Below are 23,100 nucleotides of genomic sequence, written 5' to 3'. Positions count from 1 at the left end.
ACCGATGATGTTCCTTGTGGATAGGAATATGTAGATACGCATCCTTTAAATCCACCGTGGTCATGAATTGACCTTCCTGGATGGAAGGAAGAATTGTTCGAATGGTTTCCATTTTGAACGATGGAACCTTGAGAAACTTGTTTAGGATCTTGAGATCTAAGATTGGTCTGAATGTTCCCTCTTTTTTGGGAACTACGAACAGATTGGAGTAGAACCCCATCCCTTGTTCTCCTAAAGGAACAGGATGAATCACTCCCATTTTTAACAGGTCTTCTACACAATGTAAGAATGCCTGTCTTTTTATGTGGTCTGAAGACAATTGAGACCTGTGGAACCTCCCCCTTGGGGGAAGCCCCTTGAATTCCAGAAGATAACCTTGGGAGACTATTTCTAGTGCCCAAGGATCCAGAACATCTCTTGCCCAAGCCTGAGCGAAGAGAGAGAGTCTGCCCCCCACCAGATCCGGTCCCGGATCGGGGGCCAACATCTCATGCTGTCTTGGTAGCAATGGCAGGTTTCTTGGCCTGCTTTCCTTTGTTCCAGCCTTGCATTGGTCTCCAGGCTGGCTTGGCTTGAGAAGTATTACCCTCTTGCTTAGAGGACGTAGCACTTGGGGCTGGTCCGTTTCTGCGAAAGGGACGAAAATTAGGTTTATTTTTGGCCTTGAAAGACCTATCCTGAGGAAGGGCGTGGCCCTTGCCCCCAGTGATATCAGAGATAATCTCTTTCAAGTCAGGGCCAAACAGCGTTTTCCCCTTGAAAGGAATGTTAAGCAATTTGTTCTTGGAAGACGCATCCGCTGACCAAGATTTTAACCAAAGCGCTCTGCGCGCCACAATAGCAAAACCAGAATTTTTCGCCGCTAACCTAGCCAATTGCAAAGTGGCGTCTAGGGTGAAAGAATTAGCCAATTTGAGAGCATGAATTCTGTCCATAATCTCCTCATAAGAAGAAGAATTATTATTGAGCGCCTTTTCTAGCTCATCGAACCAGAAACACGCTGCTGTAGTGACAGGAACAATGCATGAAATTGGTTGTAGAAGGTAACCTTGCTGAACAAACATCTTTTTAAGCAAACCTTCTAATTTTTTATCCATAGGATCTTTGAAAGCACAACTATCTTCTATGGGTATAGTGGTGCGTTTGTTTAGAGTAGAAACCGCCCCCTCGACCTTGGGGACTGTCTGCCATAAGTCCTTTCTGGGGTCGACCATAGGAAACAATTTTTTAAATATGGGGGGAGGGACGAAAGGTATACCGGGCCTTTCCCATTCTTTATTTACAATGTCCGCCACCCGCTTGGGTATAGGAAAAGCTTCGGGGGGCCCCGGGACCTCTAGGAACTTGTCCATTTTACATAGTTTCTCTGGAATTACCAAATTCTCACAATCATCCAGAGTGGATAACACCTCCTTAAGCAGAGCGCGGAGATGTTCCAATTTAAATTTAAATGTAATCACATCAGGTTCAGCTTGTTGAGAAATTTTCCCTGAATCTGAAATTTCTCCCTCAGACAAAACCTCCCTGGCCCCCTCAGACTGGTGTAGGGGCCCTTCAGAACCAATATCATCAGCGTCCTCATGCTCTTCAGTATTTTCTAAAACAGAGCAGTCGCGCTTTCGCTGATAAGTGGGCATTTTGGCTAAAATGTTTTTGATAGAATTATCCATTACAGCCGTTAATTGTTGCATAGTAAGGAGTATTGGCGTGCTAGATGTACTAGGGGCCTCCTGTGTGGGCAAGACTGGTGTAGACGAAGGAGGGGATGATGCAGTACCATGCTTACTCCCCTCACTTGAGGAATCATCTTGGGCATCATTTTCTCTAAATTTTGTGTCACATGAATCACATCTATTTAAATGAGAAGGAACCTTGGCTTCCCCACATTCAGAACACAGTCTATCTGGTAGTTCAGACATGTTAAACAGGCAAAAACTTGATAACAAAGTACAAAAAACGTTTTAAAATAAACCGTTACTGTCACTTTAAATTTTAAACTGAACACACTTTATTACTGCAATTGCGAAAAAGTATGAAGGAATTGTTCAAAATTCACCAAAATTTCACCACAGTGTCTTAAAGCCTTAAAAGTATTGCACACCAAATTTGGAAGCTTTAACCCTTAAAATAACGGAACCGGAGCCGTTTTTATATTTAACCCCTTTACAGTCCCTGGTATCTGCTTTGCTGAGACCCAACCAAGCCCAAAGGGGAATACGATACCAAATGACGCCTTCAGAAAGTCTTTTCTATGTATCAGAGCTCCTCACACATGCATCTGCATGTCATGCTTCTCAAAAACAAGTGCGCAATAGAGGCGCGAAAATGAGACTCTGCCTATGATTAGGGAAAGCCCCTAGAGAATAAGGTGTCCAATACAGTGCCTGCCGGTTATTTTACATAATTCCCAAGATTAAAATAATTCCTCAAGGCTATGGAGTATAAAATATGTTTATATATAAATCGATTTAGCCCAGAAAATGTCTACAGTCTTAAAAAGCCCTTGTGAAGCCCTTTTTTTTCTTTCTGTAATAAAAATGGCTTACCGGATCCCATAGGGAAAATGACAGCTTCCAGCATTACATCGTCTTGTTAGAATGTGTCATACCTCAAGCAGCAAAAGTCTGCTCACTGTTCCCCCAACTGAAGTTAATTCCTCTCAACAGTCCTGTGTGGAAACAGCCATCGATTTTAGTAACGGTTGCTAAAATCATTTTCCTCTTACAAACAGAAATCTTCATCTCTTTTCTGTTTCAGAGTAAATAGTACATACCAGCACTATTTTAAAATAACAAACTCTTGATTGAATAATAAAAACTACAGTTAAACACTAAAAAACTCTAAGCCATCTCCGTGGAGATGTTGCCTGTACAACGGCAAAGAGAATGACTGGGGAAGGCGGAGCCTAGGAGGGATCATGTGACCAGCTTTGCTGGGCTCTTTGCCATTTCCTGTTGGGGAAGAGAATATCCCACAAGTAAGGATGACGCCGTGGACCGGACACACCTATGTTGGAGAAAGAGAAGTTTTAAAAGACTTTTATGTAAACTAGAAGGAAAAAACAGAATTTATGTTTACCTGATAAATTACTTTCTCCAACGGTGTGTCCGGTCCACGGCGTCATCCTTACTTGTGGGATATTCTCTTCCCCAACAGGAAATGGCAAAGAGCCCAGCAAAGCTGGTCACATGATCCCTCCTAGGCTCCGCCTACCCCAGTCATTCGACCGACGTTAAGGAGGAATATTTGCATAGGAGAAACCATATGATACCGTGGTGACTGTAGTTAAAGAAAATAAATTATCAGACCTGATTAAAAAACCAGGGCGGGCCGTGGGCCGGGCACACCGTTGGAGAAAGTAATTTATCAGGTAAACATAAATTCTGTTTTCTCCAACATAGGTGTGTCCGGTCCACGGCGTCATCCTTACTTGTGGGAACCAATACCAAAGCTTTAGGACACGGATGATGGGAGGGAGCAAATCAGGTCACCTAGATGGAAGGCACCACGGCTTGCAAAACCTTTCTCCCAAAAATAGCCTCAGAAGAAGCAAAAGTATCAAACTTGTAAAATTTGGTAAAAGTGTGCAGTGAAGACCAAGTCGCTGCCCTACATATCTGATCAACAGAAGCCTCGTTCTTGAAGGCCCATGTGGAAGCCACAGCCCTAGTGGAATGAGCTGTGATTCTTTCAGGAGGCTGCCGTCCGGCAGTCTCGTAAGCCAATCTGATGATGCTTTTAATCCAAAAAGAGAGAGAGGTAGAAGTTGCTTTTTGACCTCTCCTTTTACCGGAATAAACAACAAACAAGGAAGATGTTTGTCTAAAATCCTTTGTAGCATCTAAATAGAATTTTAGAGCGTGAACAACATCCAAATTGTGCAACAAACGTTCCTTCTTCGAAACTGGTTTCGGACACAGAGAAGGTACGATAATCTCCTGGTTAATGTTTTTGTTAGAAACAACTTTTGGAAGAAAACCAGGTTTAGTACGTAAAACCACCTTATCTGCATGGAACACCAGATAAGGAGGAGAACACTGCAGAGCAGATAATTCTGAAACTCTTCTAGCAGAAGAAATTGCAACCAAAAACAAAACTTTCCAAGATAATAACTTAATATCAACGGAATGTAAGGGTTCAAACGGAACCCCCTGAAGAACTGAAAGAACTAAGTTGAGACTCCAAGGAGGAGTCAAAGGTTTGTAAACAGGCTTGATTCTAACCAGAGCCTGAACAAAGGCTTGAACATCTGGCACAGCTGCCAGCTTTTTGTGAAGTAACACAGACAAGGCAGAAATCTGTCCCTTCAGGGAACTTGCAGATAATCCTTTTTCCAATCCTTCTTGAAGGAAGGATAGAATCTTAGGAATCTTAACCTTGTCCCAAGGGAATCCTTTAGATTCACACCAACAGATATATTTTTTCCAAATTTTGTGGTAAATCTTTCTAGTTACAGGCTTTCTGGCCTGAACAAGAGTATCGATAACAGAATCTGAGAACCCTCGCTTCGATAAGATCAAGCGTTCAATCTCCAAGCAGTCAGCTGGAGTGAGACCAGATTCGGATGTTCGAACGGACCTTGAACAAGAAGGTCTCGTCTCAAAGGTAGCTTCCATGGTGGAGCCGATGACTTAAACACTAAAAAACTCTAAGCCATCTCCGTGGAGATGTTGCCTGTACAACGGCAAAGAGAATGACTGGGGTAGGCGGAGCCTAGGAGGGATCATGTGACCAGCTTTGCTGGGCTCTTTGCCATTTCCTGTTGGGGAAGAGAATATCCCACAAGTAAGGATGACGCCGTGGACCGGACACACCTATGTTGGAGAAATAACAGACATAGCCTTCTAAATGGATTTAAAAAAATAAAATCTCTTATGTTTATCAGGAACACTCTGAAAATTAGATGTTGACGGAACAGCAACAGGTAATGTAACAGTACTAAAGGAAATTTTATCTGCATTAATAAATTTATAGCAAATTTATAGCAGATACACTTAGCTTGGTAGCTCCAGCACCGGGCAGTGATTTTCCTGAAGTATCTTCTGACTCAGTTGCAACGTGGAACATCTTGCAATATGTAATAGAAAAAACAACATATAAAGCAAAATTGATCAAATTCCTTAAATGACAGTTTCAGGAATGGGAAAAAAATGCCAGTGAACAAGCTTCTAGCAAACCAGAAGCAATAAATAATGAGACTTAAATAATGTGGAGACAAAAGCGACGCCCATATTTTTTTAGCGCCAAACAAGACGCCCACATTATTTGGCGCCTAAATGCTTTTGGCGCCAAAAATGACGCCACATCCGGAACGCCGACATTTTTGGCGCAAAAGGACGTCAAAAATGACGCAACTTCCGGCGACACGTATGACGCCGGAAACAGAAAAGATTTTTTTGCGCCAAAAAAGTCTGCGCCAAGAATGACGCAATAAAATGAAGCATTTTCAGCCCCCGCGAGCCTAACAGCCCACAGGGAAAAAAAGTCAAATTTTTTAAGGTAAGAAAAAAATGATTGATTCAAATGCATTATCCCAAATATGAAACTGACTGTCTGAAAATAAGGAATGTTGAACATTCTGAGTCAAGGCAAATATATGTTTGAATACATATATTTAGAACTTTATAAACAAAGTGCCCAACCATAGCTTAGAGTGTCACAGAAAATAAGATTTACTTACCCCAGGACACTCATCTACATGTTTGTAGAAAGCCAAACCAGTACTGAAACGAGAATCAGCAGAGGTAATGGTATATAAATAAGAGTATATCGTCGATCTGAAAAGGGAGGTAAGAGATGAATCTCTACGACCGATAACAGAGAACCTATGAAATAGACCCCGTAGAAGGAGATCACTGCATTCAAATAGGCAATACTCTCCTCACATCCCTCTGACATTCACTGCACGCTGAGAGGAAAACCGGGCTCCAACTTGCTGCGGAGCGCATATCAACGTAGAATCTAGCACAAACTTACTTCACCACCTCCATAGGAGGCAAAGTTTGTAAAACTGAATTGTGGGTGTGGTGAGGGGTGTATTTATAGGCATTTTAAGGTTTGGGAAACTTTGCCCCTCCTGGTAGGAATGTATATCCCATACGTCACTAGCTCATGGACTCTTGCTAATTACATGAAAGAAATACTTTTTTAATGGCAAAGATTACATTTATGGCATTTGATTATTTAAAATTTACCATCACTAAGTTTATACAGAATATCTCTGTGAGGATATATATATATATATATGTTACGGGTTAAGTCAGAAATCCGGGTAAACCTGACATTACCCAAGCGGCTATGGGTAAAGCCCAATGTAACATAATTCCTCCATCTACACTATTTTTTTTGCCTCTGCCTGGGGTGTTCAAGGAAGGTGCCCCGCTGATCTTCTGGCATCCATCCCAAGTGAAACTTGGGGAACGAGGTTTAATAGGGGGCTCTACGGAGGCAAAAAAGATAGTGAAGATGTGTGAATAACAGTGCATGCTACAGCGCTGACAAATCTGTTGGCGCTCTACAAATACCTGATAATAATAATAATGCTATATATGTTTAATGCAGTGACTCAACGCACTCAGAAGATTTATCAGGTTACATCAGGCTTTAGCCACAGCTTTACCCGCAAAATATACAAATGGTGGATGAGAAGCTTCATTTGTATCAATTTATATTTCATTTGGCACATAATTATTTTGTACACCATTTAAAAGTGGTGTCATTAATTTACAGGGCACAATTTGTTTGGGTATTATTCTCATTTGTTTTGTTTGTGTGTTGGATCACATTGTGATATATATGACAATTAATATAATATTTGTATATTCAAAGCTTCATGTTATAATTGTAAACATTATTTCAATCTAAAACTATTTGATGCATACATTTGCACACTGTAAAGAATATTATAATATAAAAATGTGCCCCGTACCTGCTGATGTCAGCATCTCCTGAGCTAGCATGCTGGCAGTCTTTTTCTTCTTGTGTTGAGGAACAATGGGCCCAACATTGTCCATAAACCAAAGCTCAGGATCCTTCCATGGCAACCCAAGCTGCTGCTCTTGTATAACACGATCTGCCTCGAGAACGCGGTGCACCAGCTCTTTCATTTCCTCTTCATTCATCAGCCATATATCATGGAACTTCTTTGAGTCGATTGCTGAAAAATGCCTGACAAAAAGAGAAGCCAAGAAAAATACATCACTGAGGTTATTATGGCCAAGGAGAGGAGGGAACACGCATGGCAGATTTAATAGCTCAATATGAGAAGGCAATGAACACAGTTTCCACGAGGAAATGGCAGATTTGCTGTTATCTTGGGGGCATGTTTGTAGGTTTTCTTAAAATTATCAAAAAAAAGTCTGATGTGTATGACTTGGACAAAGTAGTGACTTAAACATTGTAGGATTATATGTAGGGCTTCTGAAATATGAATACAGGACACAGTGACAGAATAAATATCAGGAGGTCAAGCTGTTGGTACAAATAAATGATGATCACAATATTTCTATCCTATTATATAAAAGGCCAAGTGTGTTTGTCCGAAGCTGTCATGCGCAGTAGAGACAGCACAAGGACAAACACACCTGGCCTTTGAGTCCTGCTCAAGTCCCTAGCTGATCTGCCGCCTGCGGCAGAAGTGGGCGTGGTCGGACGTGAGGGGAGGGTGTGGCCGAACGTGAACAGGGGGGGTGGCTGACGGAATGCCCGTGAAGGGGGCGTGAACGAGCATGAAGGGGCGTGGTCGGGAGATAGAGAGGGGAGAGAGAAAGAGAGGGGGAGAGATGAGGGGGGGGAGAGAGAGAGAGAGAGGGGGGGGGGGGAGAGAGAGAGAGAGGAGAGGGGGGGGGAGAGAGAGAGAGAGAGACAGAGAGAGGAGGGGAGAGAGAGAGGAGGGGGGAGAGAGTGGAGAGGAAGGGGAGAGAGAGGAGAGGGGGAGAGAGAGAGAGAGAGAGAGAGAGAGGGGGGAGAGAGAGAGAGAGAGGAGAGGGGGGAGAGAGAGTGGAGGGGGGGGAGAGAGAGAGCGCAAAAGAGAGGGGGGAGAGAGCGCAAAAGAGGGGGAGAGAGAGAGCACAAAAGAGAGGGGGGAGAGAGCACAAAAGAGAGTGGCAAAGAGCACCACAGCAGAGCTGTTACATAGCTCCTCCCCTAACTCCTCCACCCAGTCATTCGACCAGAGATATAGGAAGAGAAAGGAAAAGCTAAAAGGTGCAGAGGTGACTGAAGTTTTGAAAAATAAAATAAATCCTGTCTTAAAATGACAGGGTGGGCCGTGGACTCGGCATATCGTAAAAAAAAATAATTTAATTAATTAATTTCCTTTTCTTTTACAAGATATGCCGAGTCCACGGGTTTCATCCTTACTTGTGGGATACCAATACCAAAGCTTTAGGACACGGATGAAAGGGAGGGACAAGACAGGAACCTAAATGGAAGGCACCACTGCTTGAAGAACCTTTCTCCCAAAAATAGCCTCAGAAGAAGCAAAAGTATCAAATTTGGAAAATTTGGAAAAAGTATGAAGGGAGGACTAAGTCACAGCCTTACAAATCTGTTCAACAGAAGCATCGTTTTTAAAAGCCCATGTGGAAGCCACAGCTCTAGTAGAATGAGCCATAATCTTTTCAGGAGACTGCTGTCCAGCAGTCTCGTATGCCAGGTGGATGATGCTTTTCAGCCAAAAAGAGAGGTAGCCATAGCTTTTTGACCCTTACGCTTTCCAGAATAAACAATGAATAGAGAAGATGTTTGACGGAAATCCTTGGTCCCTTGTTGTAAGTAAAACTTCAAGGCACGAACCACGTCCAAGTTATGTAACAGACGTTCCTTCTTAGAAGAAGGATTAGGACACAAGGAAGGAACAACAATTTCCTGATTAATATTCTTATTTGAAACAACCTTAGGAAGAAATCCAGGTTTAGTACGCAAAACCACCTTATCAGAATGAAAGATAAGATAAGGCGAATCCCATTGTAACGCAGAAAGCTCAGAAACTCTTCGAGCAGAAGAGATAGCAACTAAAAACAACACTTTCCAAGATAACAGGTTAATATCTATGGAATGCATGGGTTCAAACGGAACCCCTTGAAGAACATTAAGAACTAAATTCAGACTCCATGGCGGAGCAACAGGTTTAAACACAGACTTGATTCTGATTAAAGCCTGACAAAAAGACTCAACGTCTGGGACATCCGCTAGACGCTTGTGTAATAAAACTGACAAAGCAGAAATTTGTCCTTTTAAAGAACTAGCAGATAACCCCTTCTCCAATCCTTCTTGGAGAAAGGACAAAATCCTAGGAATCCTAATCTTACTCCATGAGTAGCCCTTGGATTCACACCAATAAAGATATTTACACCATATCTTATGGTAAATCTTTCTAGTGACAGGCTTGCGAGCCTGAATCAGAGTATCAATGACCGACTCAGAGAATCCCCGCTTTGATAAAATCAAGTGTTCAATCTCCAGGCAGTCAGCTGCAGAGAAGTTAGATTTGGATGTTTGAACGGACCTTGAATGAGAAGGTCCTGCCTCAACGGTAGTTTCCACGGAGGTAGAGACATGTCCACTAGATCATGACCATGCAGGCGCTATTAGAATTACTGAAGCTCTCTCCTGTTTGATTCACGCAATCACACAGGGTAGGAGAGGAAAAGGAGGAAACACATAAGCCAGGTTGAACGACCAAGGTACTGCTAGAGCATCTATCTGTACATCCTGAGGATCCCTTGACCTGGACCCGTAACGTAGAAGTTTGGCATTCTGTCGAGATGCCATTAGATCCAATTCCGGTGTGCCCCATTGTTGAGTCAATTATGCAAACACCTCCGGATGGAGTTCCCACTCCCCGGGTGAAAAGTCTGACGACTTAGAAAATCCGCTTTCCAGTTCTCTACTCCTGGGATATAGATTGCTGATAGATGGCAAGAGTGATTCTCTGCCCATCGGATTATCTTTGAAACCTCTATCATTGCAAGAGAACTCCTTGTTCCCCCCGATGATTGATATATGCTAGTCGTGATATTGTCCAACTGGAATCTTATGAATTGGGTCAGTGCCAACTGAGGCCACGCCTGAAGCGCATTGAATATTGCTCTCAGTTCCAGAATATTGATTGGTAATTGAAACTCCGTCGGAGTCCAAGTTCCCTGAGCCTTCAGGGAATTCTAGACTGCACCCCAGCCCAAGAGGCTGGCGTCCGTTGTCACTATAACCCATGATGGCCTGCGGAAGCACATTCCCTGGGACAGATGATCTTGTGACAACCACCAAAGAAGAGAGTCTCTGGTCTCTTGATCCAGATTTATCTGAGGAGATAAATTTGCATAATCCCCATTCCACTGTCTGAGCATGCATAGCTGCAGTGGTCTGAGATGAAAACGAGCAAACGGGACGATGTCCATTGCTGCTACCATTAATCCAATGACCTCCATACACTGAGCCACTGATGGCCGAGGAATGGACTGAAGAGCTCGGCAAGTATTTAGAATCTTTGATTTTCTGACTTCCATCAGAAATATTTTCATGTCTACCGAGTCTATCAGAGTTCCCAAGAATGGAACTCTTGTTTGTGGAACAAGTGAACTCATTTCTATATTCACTTTCCAACCATGAGTCCTTAGGAAGGACAGCCCAATGTCCGTGTGAGATTTGGTCAGATGACGATTTGATGCCTGAATCAAGATATCGTGGATAGGAATGTGAAGGTACGCATCCTTTAGATCCACGGTGGTCATGTATTGACCCTCCTGGATCATTGGTAAGATTGTTCCTATAGTCTCCATCTTGAACGAAATTTGTTTAGACATTTTAAATCTAAAATAGGTCTGAAAGTTCCCTCTTTTTTGGGAACCACGAAAAGGTTTAAGTAAAAACCCCTGTCCCTGTTCCAGTTTTGGAACAAGACAAATTACTCCCATGGTATAGAGGTCTTTTACACAGTGTAAGAACGCCTCTCTTTTTGTCTGGTCTACAGACAAACGTGAAAGATGAAATCTCCCTCTTGGGGGAAAATTTTTGAATTCCAGGTGATACCCCTGGGTCACAATTTCTAAAGCCCAGGGATCCTGCACATCTCATGCTCAGGCCTGAGCAAAGAGAGAAAGTCTGCCCCCTACTAGATCCGGTCTCGGATCGGGGGCTGCCCCTTCATGCTGTCTTGGTAGCAGCAGCGGGCTTTTTGGCTTGTTTACCATTATTCCAGGTCTGGTTAGGTCTCCAGACAGACTTGGATTGAGCAAAATTTCCTTCCTGTTTAGTAGAGGAAGGGAAAGCAGAGGGCGCCTACCTGCCCCCAGAACACTACCAAATGAATCAACACCAATCCTGATAGTACAGAACACAGATAGGGCCCAACCGGAGCAAACGTCTGCTGTCTCCTTCAGTGTAAACTAGGCCCCGCCCACAATGGAGGTTGCACTGAAATTTAAACTACCTCATGAGAAGCGGTTTCAAACTGCCATGTGGTCCCCAAAAACACAATAAAAGATATCCTTTTGTTTAACAATATAATAAAGACTTAGTAATATGTCCCAGTGTTTTAATTATATGCTGACTTTGAGTGCATAAGTATTAGAAAACAAACACCCAGGAGTACAGTAACACCCTTTTGCATATAGGACTACTGCTTACCCTGTTCCCACTATGAGGAACCCAATCAGCCAGTTCTGATATATTAACTCTCCTCAGAAATAAAAAGGCTGAAAACATACCTCAAATGCTGCTTGCTGCATGAGACTGTTCTCCACACTGAAGATTTTTCCCATATTACCTTCACATCTGTGGGAACCATAATTGATCTTAATAACTGCCGCTAAGATCATCAATTTCAGGGGGAAATCTTCTTCCAAATCCCCCTGAGTCAAATAGTACTCACCGGTACCATTTAAAATAAAAAACATCTTGATTGAAGAAATTAAAACTATCATTTTATCACCACTATCACTTTACCCTTCCTATTACTAGCATAGGCAAAGAGAATGACTGGGGGGAGGAGTTAGGGGAGGAGCTATGTAACAGCTCTGCTGTGATGCTCTTTGCCACTTCCTGTTAGCAGGAGGTTAATATCCCACAAGCAAGGATGAAACCCGTGGACTCGGCATATCTTGTAAAAGAAATGGCCCGTGTGAACTGGCTTGAGGACTAGTTATTAATAATAACCATAATGAATATCATGAGGTCAATAAGTTGGAACTCTATAAATAAATAACAACAACAACAACAATAATAATAATAATAATAATAATAATAAATATCAGAGGGTCATGTACACATAGGAGGCTCATATGGATGGGATAAAACTTCCTCAGAGCTTTATAACAACATAGAATGTGATCCTGTCACAATCACGGGATGCAGGAGAATACAGCAGTACTTGATTGACTGCTGACAAACAGGCAGCACTTTTAGTAGAGTATTTTCATCATTTGCCTTTATGAGATATTTGGGGTCTACTCTTTTTTTCACTGAAGGTTACTTTGTGGGAAAAAAAGAATTTTGGAGGAACTTGGGGTTCAGCTAGCTGGGAAGTTGCTAGAATTGTAAGTATAAAGAAAGTACATATCCTGTTCTACTTGTGCATTGGGACTGTGAAGCGCCATCTTTCTATTCTGGGGTTCAGCTAGTTGGGAAGCTACTGGAATTGTAAGTATAAAGTACATATCCTGTTCTACTTGTGCATTGGGACTGTGAAGCGCCATCTTTCTATTCTGGGGCTCAGCTAGTTGGGAACCTACTGGAATTGTAAGTATAAAGTACATATCCTGTTCTACTTGTGTATTGGGACTGTGAAGCTCCATCTTTCTATTCTGGGGTTCAGCTAGTTGGGAAGCTACTGGAATTGTAAGTATGAAGTACATATCCTGTTCTACTTGTGCATTGGGACTGTGAAGCGCCATCTGTCTATTCTGGGGTTCAGCTAGTTGGGAAGCTACTGGAATTGTAAGTATAAAGTACATATCCTGTTCTACTTGTGCATTTGGACTGTGAAGCGCCATCTTTCTATTCTGGGGCTCAGCTAGTTGGGAAGCTACTGGAATTGTAAGTATGAAGTACATATCCTGTTCTACTTGTGCATTGGGACTGTGAAGCACCATCTTTCTACTGTTTTTTACAATCGGGATGATAAGGTTATGCGTTAAAGGGATGTGAACATGTGATAATTAATTGCTCTAATTCATGTATACTACACATACATTAATACAAGGTCAGCCTACCTCATTTTCTTTTGCACCTCCTTGTACTGATCTACAATTCTCCGAAAGTCATCTGCCAATGACTGGTTTTCATCTTTACTTTGCTTAATTTGTTTTTCCAACTTTAGCTTTAAATTATTCAAGACATCTTGTAATCTGAAACAAAAGAATTTCCAGTTAGATATGAGACTTAAAGTCAGCCTATCCAATCAGTTGTGTGCATCAACCAGGGCCGCCACTAAAATTTTGGGGGCCCTGACTTAACCATTGATCAGCCCCCCCCCCCCCTCCTTTGACATGTGCAATTTTTGACCAAGTGACTAAAATGTATATGCACTTTATTCTTAAAGGGACAGTCTACACCAGACTTGTTATTGTCTTAAAAGATAGATAATCCCTTTATTACCCATTTCCCAGTTTTGCATAACCAATACAGTTAGAATAATATACTTTTAACCTCTGTGATTATCTTGTATCTAAGCCTCTGCAAACTGCCCCTTTTTTCAGTTCTTTTGACAGACTTGCAGTCTAGCCAATCAGTGCCTGTTACCAGTTAACTTCTCGTGCACGAGCACAGTGTTATTTATATGAAATACGTGAACTAACACCCTCTAGTGGTGAAAAACTGTTAAAATGCAATCTGAAAGAGGTGGGCTTCAAGGTCTAAGAAATTTGCATATGAACCTCCTAGGTTAAGCTTTCAACTAAGAATACCAAGCAAACAAAGCAAAATTGGTGATAAAAGTAAATTGGAAATTTTTTTAAAATTACATGCCCTATCTGAATCACGTGGACAAGTTATGAAGCAGTGGTCTTTAGACCTGAAACAAGGGGCCTCAAGCTCCATACGGAGCATGATAAATATGCCCCCTAGGGTGTAACAGAACCTGAAAACACCAAAACCAGTTTCTATGTCAAGATGGAAGGTCCATCACTACAGGGGGATAAAAGACAAAAGCAGGGGGGCTGTACAACTTTAAACTCTTGGCAGTATAAACTGTAATACAAAAAACGACTACTGTAGTAATGTTTTTAACACCGAGATGGACACCCCTTATATGCCCCATGTTTGTTTATCTCAGAGCAGACTCAGCCACTGATCGTAAGTACTACACACATAATACACATAGAGTGCACTGCTAGTTAATGAGATGTCATATTAACCCCCTCACTCCCACATGTGCAATATATCATAAATATATCTCTAGAAACCCAAGTAAAAATAGTAATACAAGAGCTTTATTACTTCTTTTAAACATACTACAATATGAATCTAAAAGTGGACATCAGTTATTTACTGAAGAATCTAGGTCCCTAATTACTGGACAATCTCACAATATATTATATATATATATATATATATATATATATGTGTGTGTGTGTGTGTGTATGTATGTATATATGCGTGTGTGTGTGTGTGTGAAAAACCTATTTTTTTACAAATTTAAACAGCTTACACATAACCTTTTATTTTATCCATTTATGGACACCTAAAAAGTGTATAACAAATCAGTTTTACATATTTTGTGCAGTAACACTCTGTCTGCCTTATAACGCATTATTATTATTCTTTACTTATAAAGTGCCAACAGATTCTGCAGCGCTGTCCATAGGTACAAAGATAGAAGTACAAACAATACACGAAAACCTTGCAGCCACAGAGTTAAATGGCTGATAGACTTTGCTGTCTGTACAACCTCAAGATGATTGATTAAAGCCGACAGCCAGCAAATTTACAGTTAGTGACAGCGACAGGCTTAAATGGATGTTCCTAGATGGAGCTCTGATTTATTGCAGAATCTATCAGTAAATGAGAATAACGAAAGTGCCATCACTTTACCGAGTGATCTTCCTCTTCTGCTGGGCTTTGAGGATGGCGTTCTCCTCGTCTCGCTTCTTTAGCACCTGGAAATTGTACTCCAGCGTCTCCTGGTTCAGCTGGTACCGCGCTTTCATCTGCTGCAGCTGCTGCTGAAGGGTCTAACACAGTGAAACAAAGTGATTTTATTCTGTAGCCTGAAGACATCACGTTCTGCAATTAGCGAGCCATGATGTGCTTAATACAAAATACTGCCATGCTTCCCGGTAGACACAGAAACTGTTAGACATACTACTGCAATAATAAAATGCTCTAATCTGTATTTTATTATTAAACAAATGCTCATTTGGCACTATGTGAGTAACACCTATAAAGAGGTTTTCCTTTCAGAGTAATTTGTTTTTATTTTATTTTTTTTCAGTATTTTGCCACCTTATGAGTTGCAAGAAAAAATAGTAAGAGCTGTAGGTCAGAAATTCTTACAGAATTACGCGGGAATTTGAGAGACAATTTGTATTCGCCCATGAAACGCACATGTTCAGCCCATTTACAAAAAAATAATTACACTTTGTAGTATGAATTTCTATGTGCTTTTTGCACGCCCAGCATACTTAAATTACAATTTAAGCTGTGCGTATTCAATACGTTTTATTTCTGTGTAATTTACATACAAATTTTACATTTGTGATAAAATATGGTTTTTGGTGAATAATTTTGTTACCATTTTTTATTCACCTTATCAATCCTTTTTTTTTTCTGAGTATTTTTGTGTGAATGGTTCCTTATTATTCGTTTTGTATGATTTTTAATTTATAATTATTATTGTGCACTTTTTGTATTCATCTCCTTTCCATATATAAAATCTTCGGAGTAAAATTGCTACTTCTACTCAAATTGTACTTCTGGCTCCTAACATTTTGGGTCATTCCTTATTTATCTGTGTATAAATTCTTTCTCTGGCTCCTAATAATGTTTAGCCGGTTCTGTATTGTTATGGCCAGTTATACGTTTTATATAGATTTGTTTCCTTAATAATATAGAGGATTGGTAATTAGAGTTTTCCCAACACTGACCTGCACTTCAGTCTCCAGTTTTATCTTTAGTGAATTGTATTCCTCTCCATCCTGCACCCGCAGGTGATTCAGTTGCTGTTCATATTCCTCCACCTTCTTCATCCGGTTCATCAGGTTCTCTAGCTGCAAATAAAGGAGCAATCATTTGGAGATGAAGACCATTGTGAGTCATATTTGCAACAGCTGTTGGGAAGTTTTTAAACCATGTCATATCAGTCAGTACAGTTTAAGGACTTACTATAGTATATATGGATTTCTGACTGTAGGGACAAATCATGAACAAAAAGAAGACGTATAAACGTTAGCACTAGGTTGATAGTTGTTTTTGTGTTAGAACAGGGCATAACCCAAACACAGGATTTATTTTTATAAGGCTAGATTACAAGTGGAGCGCTAATTTATCACATTCCTGCAAACGGGCAAAAATGCTCGTTTGCAGGCGCGCAATAAATAACCAACTATTACAAGTGGCTGGTTATTGCTACCTAGAGCTTGGGTAGCAATTAGCGCTCAGAAAATTAACCAGAGATCTGATCTCTGTTTTTTTTTCTAAAAGTGCCCCAAATGCCCCCAATATAGAGGGTCTTTTAGTTTTTTATTGAAAAAAATTTAGCATTTAGGGGTTAAAAGTTGGCGGGTGTGGGGCTTTAGGGGAAAAAAAAAAACGCACTGAAAATTGCCTTTACATTGGGGTCTAAAGGAACTGTGTGTTCCCTGTAAAAATATACTGTATGTATATACATATATATATTTATGTGTTAATATTTACAGTATATATATATACACATATTAACAAATACATATATATGTATATAATCATATACATATATATATTTACATTTGCTGCCCATTGCTGCGTTACTTACCCTGTTCGCAGCGCTAGGTTTTCATGCCGTGTCTGACGCATTAGAACGAGGCTCCCATTAGAGTCTGTGGAAGCGCACTCTTGTGAGCGTAAAGCTTCTGTGCAATGAACCTAACTTGTTATACCTGCGCACATTTGCGTGCACTGGTATTACTGAGTGGAGTGCAAATATCGCGTTTGCGCAAGGAATATTTTGTGCTCCACTCGTGATCTGGCCCTTAGTGCCTTTATCCCCAGTCCAGGCCTAGAACACTCATCAGAAATGAAGCTAGAAACATAAAAAAGATAACACCCTTTAAACTTAAAGGGCCATAATACCCAAATGTTTAAACACTTGAAAGTGATGCAGCATAGCTGTAAAAAGCTGACTAGAAAATATCACCTGAACATCTCTATGTAAAAAAGAAAGATATTTTACCTCAAAAGTTCCTCAGTAGCCACATCCCATTGTAAAGGATTTCTAAGCAGCATTTTAGTGTGTCTGTCATGGGACAGCTTAGGGGATGAGCCTTGTGCACTCTAATATTATTTCCTTATTCAGCTTACTATGAAATCTCATGAGAGTTAAGTGAAATCTCATGAGATCACAGTAAAAGAGTTCATGACCTCAGCACTGCTGATGCTGATTGGCTGCTGTTGATTTCTTCATTTTTTTTTACCTGCAGCTGGGAGTAGCTGAGTATAACTTTTACACAGAACTTACTCTGCTGAGCTGAGGAGATTGTGAGGTTAAATATCTTCCTTTTTTACATAGAGATGCTCAGGTGATACTTTCCTATCAGCTTTTTACAATTATACTGCATCAGTTTCATGTGATTTAGCATATGAGTATTATGTCCCTTTAAGTATCTATCCAACTAACAAAAGGAAAATTATTTTTTCAAAATAATAATAATAATAAAATAGACTTAAGTAATTTATTTACTTATACTTACTAACAGATAAAAAAAACTTCATCCTCCTAAATCTAAAAGGGGAAGATCTCTAACTGCAGATAATTCTGACTTTGATGAAGTAGGGGAAGCTTTATATTACACTTTCTAGAATCCACAGCATATTATTTTATTATTATTATACTTTATTTATTAAGCGCCATCATATTCTGCAGCGCTGTCCATGGATACGGTTCATTTAAATAAAACAATAATATAAAACTTCTAAGAGACAGGACAGAATTTACAAACACATACAGGAGGAATCGAGGGCCCTATTCCCGTGAGAAACAGGAGGTGAGGACTGCAAGTTTTAGAAATTTGTTAATGCAGAGTTAGATGAGGGAAATGTTAGGTAAGAGAAATATTATTGAGTTGGGTGGTCGGCTTCTCTGAACAGAAAAGTCTTCAGAGAGCATTTAAAGGAAGAAAGATTAGGGCAAAGCCTGACAGCACGAGGGAGAGTGTTCCAGAGTGTAGGTGCTGCACGACAGAAGTCTTGCAGTCTAGCATGAGAAGAGGTGATAGTCACAGATGCAAGGAGCAGGTCATTGTTGGATCTTAGTGGGCGGGCTGGAGTATACTTGTTGATTAGAGAGGATAGGTAGAGGGGGGCAGTGTTGGTGAGCGCTTTGTATGCAAGGGTGAGAATTTTGAATTTTATTCTGCTGTGTATGGGGAGCCAATGAAGGGACTCGCAGAGAGGTGCAGCAGATACAGAGCGACGGGAAATGTGGATCAGCCTGGCAGAGGCATTTAGGATGGATTGAAGGGGGGAGAGGTGGGAAAGAGGAAGGCCAGTAAGTAGGTTATTGCAGTAGTCAAGTCGGGAAATAACAAGGGAGTGGATTATTTGCTTTGTGGTGTTAGCGCACAGAAAAGGTTGAATCTTGGAAATGTTGCGTAGATGGTTGCGGCAGGATATAGAAAGCGATTGGATATGGGGGGGCGAAGGATAGATTTGAGTCAAGTGTAACTCCGAAGCAGCAGACTTGGGGCGATGGGGAAATGGTGATGCCGTCAACAGGGATAGAGAAGTCACAAGTCGGCGTAGAGCTTGAGGGGGGGATAAGAAGGAGCTCAGTCTTGGACATGTTAATCTTTAGGTGGTGAAAGGCCACCCAGGAAGAAATACCAGATAAGCAGTCGCTGACATGAGAAAGGACAGAGGGAGAGAGAGCAGGGGTGGAGAGGTAGATCTGGGTGTCATCAGCATAGAGGAGATATTTGAAGCCATAACTGTTGATAAGTTTACCCAGTGAAGAAGTATAAATGGAGAAGAGTAGAGGACCCAAAACAGATCCTTGAGGTACTCCAACAGACAGAGGAATTGGAGAGGAGGAGTTGCCGGCAAATGACACAGAAAAAGACCTGTGAGAAAGATAAGAGTGAATCCAGGAAAGAGTAGTGTCACAGAGGCCAAAAGAGCTAAGGGTCTGTAGGAGGAGGGGGTGGTCAACTGTGTCGAAGGCAGCTGAGAGGTCAAGTAAGATGAGTATGCAGTAGTGGCCAATATTTTTAGCAGAGAGAAGATCGTTAGTAACCTTGGTAAGGGCAGTCTCAGTTGAGTGTTTGGGGCGGAATCCGGATTGCAGGGGGTCGAGTAAGGAGTTGGCGGATAGGAAGTGGGTTAGGCGATTGTAAACTAGTTTTTCAAGGAGTTTTGATGTTAGTGGAAGCAGTAATATGGGGCAGTAGCTTTCAGGAGAATTAGGGTCGAGGGAGGGTTTTTTGAGTATGGGAGTGACATTTGCATGTTTGAAAGAAGATGGGAATGAGCCGGTAGAAAGAGATAGGTTGAAGATGTGGGTAAGAGCAGGAGTGAGGGTGGAAGATAGGGAGGGTATTAGATGGGAAGGGATAGGGTCAAGCAGGCATGTAGTGAGGCATGAGGAAGATAGTAAGGAGGAAACTTCATTCTCAGTTGCTGGATGGAAGATGCAGAGGATGGCAGAGGGAGTTACTGGGCCTGTTGATGGAATATTGCAGGTTGGTGTTGGGATGTTGCTCAGATAGAACGTGTTCTATCTGTCTGCCAGGTCTTGAGCACTAAAGAAAGATGAGGGGGGTGGAGCAGGGGGGTAGAGGAGAGAGTTAAAGGTGGAGAAGAGTCGTTTAGGGTTTGAGGAAAGAGTAGATATAAGGGAAGAGAAGTAGGTTTGCTTGGCTAAGTGAAGGGCAGAAGTGTATGAACGAAGAATAAACTTATAGTGTATGAAGTCAGGTTCAGAGTGAGTTTTCCTCCAGACATGCTCAGTAGTACGGGAGCATTTTTGCAAATAGTGTGTTTTTCTGAGAGTGCCAGGGTTGTAACTGACCGTGTGATGTTTTGCGCAGCTGGGGAGGGGCAAGTGTTTCTAGTGCAGAGGAGAGAGTTTTGTTATATTGGGTTGTTGCGAGATCAGGGCAGGTTATAATGGAAGTGTGAGGGAGGAGATCTTGAATCATTTTTGAAAATTGGAGCGGATCCACAGCATGCAGATTTCTACAGCTGCGGGGGCGGGATGGAGGAGTGGGTTTAGCTGTTGCATTAATATTATAGGTGACCAGGTGATGGTCTGAAATGGGAAAAGGGCGAGGTCAGATATAGAACAGAGGTAGGAAAATACCAGGTCGATGGAGTGTCCATCACGGTGGGTAGGGAATAGGGTGTGAGAGACCGAAGGAGGATGTGAGTGAAAGAAGTTTAGAGGCAGCAGGGGCAGACGGATTGTCAATGGGAATGTTGAAGTTCCCAAGAATTAGGGTTGGTATATTTATATATATGTACATACATATACATAGACCAAATATCCTCATAAAACACAAATAAAAGGAGCCTACAATGAAAATACGATGATTCATAAGGTGTATTCCACGGCAGAACTGAACAACCTGTTTTTTATTAAAACCTGCTTCACTGTATGGGTGAGGGCAACTGCCAAGGTTTTTCTTAAACATATAGGGGATGTATATCTATGTTGAGAAAACTTGCAAGGTCACAGGTTGTGTCTCAGACAGTGGTCAGGGGGTGGGTGGTCTCTTGCAGTAATGAACATGCACAAACCATCTTTCTTCATTTAAACAAAATAACAAACACGGCTGGAGTAGAGTAGTTTAGGGTTATATGGGGGGATTCTCCCATTCAGATGTTTAGGAGATATTTTCTTTGCTTGCTGTGAAAGTCAATACAATGTACAATAATTTCTGTTATGGAGGATGTATATATGTCATATCTTCCAAACCTCCTCCAAACTGTGTGCTTTGTATGTTCCCAAACCCTTCCCCCTGCAAATAAACACTGCATCTAAATAGATCATTTAAAGACCGCTACCTCCTTGTCTCTGCGCTCCTGCATTCCTTGCTCCCAGTTTTTACTGTTTGTATTTAGAAGCTCTCGACGCTCCAACTCGAAGGATTTCTGCAAAAGGAAAACATAGATACAGAATATGTTTGCTGGGTGTTTAAGATAAATTTAGCTAAATCTAAAAAAACAGAATTTATGTTTACCTGATAAATTTCTTTCTCCAACGGTGTGTCCGGTCCACGGCGTCATCCTTACTTGTGGGATATTCTCTTCCCCAACAGGAAATGGCAAAGAGCCCAGCAAAGCTGGTCACATGATCCCTCCTAGGCTCCGCCTACCCCAGTCATTCGACCGACGTTAAGGAGGAATATTTGCATAGGAGAAACCATATGGTACCGTGGTGACTGTAGTTAAAGAAAATAAAATATCAGACCTGATTAAAAAAACCAGGGCGGGCCGTGGACCGGACACACCGTTGGAGAAAGAAATTTATCAGGTAAACATAAATTCTGTTTTCTCCAACATAGGTGTGTCCGGTCCACGGCGTCATCCTTACTTGTGGGAACCAATACCAAAGCTTTAGGACACGGATGAAGGGAGGGAGCAAATCAGGTCACCTAAATGGAAGGCACCACGGCTTGCAAAACCTTTCTCCCAAAAATAGCCTCAGAAGAAGCAAAAGTATCAAACTTGTAAAATTTGGTAAAAGTGTGCAGTGAAGACCAAGTCGCTGCCCTACATATCTGATCAACAGAAGCCTCGTTCTTGAAGGCCCATGTGGAAGCCACAGCCCTAGTGGAATGAGCTGTGATTCTTTCGGGAGGCTGCCGTCCGGCAGTCTCGTAAGCCAATCTGATGATGCTTTTAATCCAAAAAGAGAGAGAGGTAGAAGTTGCTTTTTGACCTCTCCTTTTACCTGAATAAACAACAAACAAGGAAGATGTTTGTCTAAAATCCTTTGTAGCATCTAAATAGAATTTTAGAGCGCGAACAACATCCAAATTGTGCAACAAACGTTCCTTCTTTGAAACTGGTTTTGGACACAGAGAAGGTACGATAATCTCCTAGTTAATGTTTTTGTTAGAAACAACTTTTGGAAGAAAACCAGGTTTAGTACGTAAAACCACCTTATCTGCATGGAACACCAGATAAGGAGGAGAACACTGCAGAGCAGATAATTCTGAGACTCTTCTAGCAGAAGAAATCGCAACTAAAAACAAAACTTTCCAAGATAATAACTTAATATCAACGGAATGTAAGGGTTCAAATGGAACCCCCTGAAGAACTGAAAGAACTAAATTGAGACTCCAAGGAGGAGTCAAAGGTTTGTAAACAGGCTTGATTCTAACCAGAGCCTGAACAAAGGCTTGAACATCTGGCACAGCTGCCAGCTTTTTGTGAAGTAATACCGACAAGGCAGAAATCTGTCCCTTCAGGGAACTTGCAGATAATCCTTTGTCCAATCCTTCTTGAAGGAAGGATAGAATCCTAGGAATCTTAACCTTGTCCCAAGGGAATCCTTTAGATTCACACCAACAGATATATTTTTTCCAAATTTTGTGGTAAATCTTTCTAGTCACAGGCTTTCTGGCCTGAACAAGAGTATCGATAACAGAATCTGAGAATCCTCGCTTCGATAAAATCAAGCGTTCAATCTCCAAGCAGTCAGCTGGAGTGAAACCAGATTCGGATGTTCGAACGGACCCTGAACAAGAAGGTCTCGTCTCAAAGGTAGCTTCCAAGGTGGAGCCGATGACATATTCACCAGATCTGCATACCAAGTCCTGCGTGGCCACGCAGGAGCTATCAAGATCACCGACGCCCTCTCCTGCTTGATCCTGGCTATCAGCCTGGGGATGAGAGGAAATGGCGGGAACACATAAGCTAGTTTGAAGGTCCAAGGTGCTACTAGTGCATCCACTAGAGCCGCCTTGG

At 41.5% G+C, this 23,100-nt stretch overlaps 1 protein-coding gene across 1 annotated transcript in view; it reads right to left on the bottom strand.

Moving 5' to 3' along the window:
• Window positions 1–23,100, bottom strand: part of DRC1 (dynein regulatory complex subunit 1) — a 153,818-nt gene that overhangs the window by 28,832 nt on the left and 101,886 nt on the right. The window contains exons 7-11 of the mRNA XM_053709493.1: window positions 21,193–21,279; window positions 16,083–16,205; window positions 15,031–15,170; window positions 13,212–13,346; window positions 6,929–7,167 (exon numbers count right to left, since the gene is read on the bottom strand). Of these exons, the coding sequence (XP_053565468.1) occupies window positions 6,929–7,167; window positions 13,212–13,346; window positions 15,031–15,170; window positions 16,083–16,205; window positions 21,193–21,279 (724 nt within the window). The remainder of the gene's footprint in view (window positions 1–6,928; window positions 7,168–13,211; window positions 13,347–15,030; window positions 15,171–16,082; window positions 16,206–21,192; window positions 21,280–23,100) is intronic.

The sequence above is a fragment of the Bombina bombina genome, chromosome 4 (genome assembly GCF_027579735.1).
Source record: "Bombina bombina isolate aBomBom1 chromosome 4, aBomBom1.pri, whole genome shotgun sequence".
Classification (NCBI taxonomy): Eukaryota; Metazoa; Chordata; class Amphibia; order Anura; family Bombinatoridae; genus Bombina; species Bombina bombina.
The sequence above is the reverse complement of the archived record's forward strand: the minus strand, read 5'-3'. Positions and strand labels throughout refer to the sequence as shown.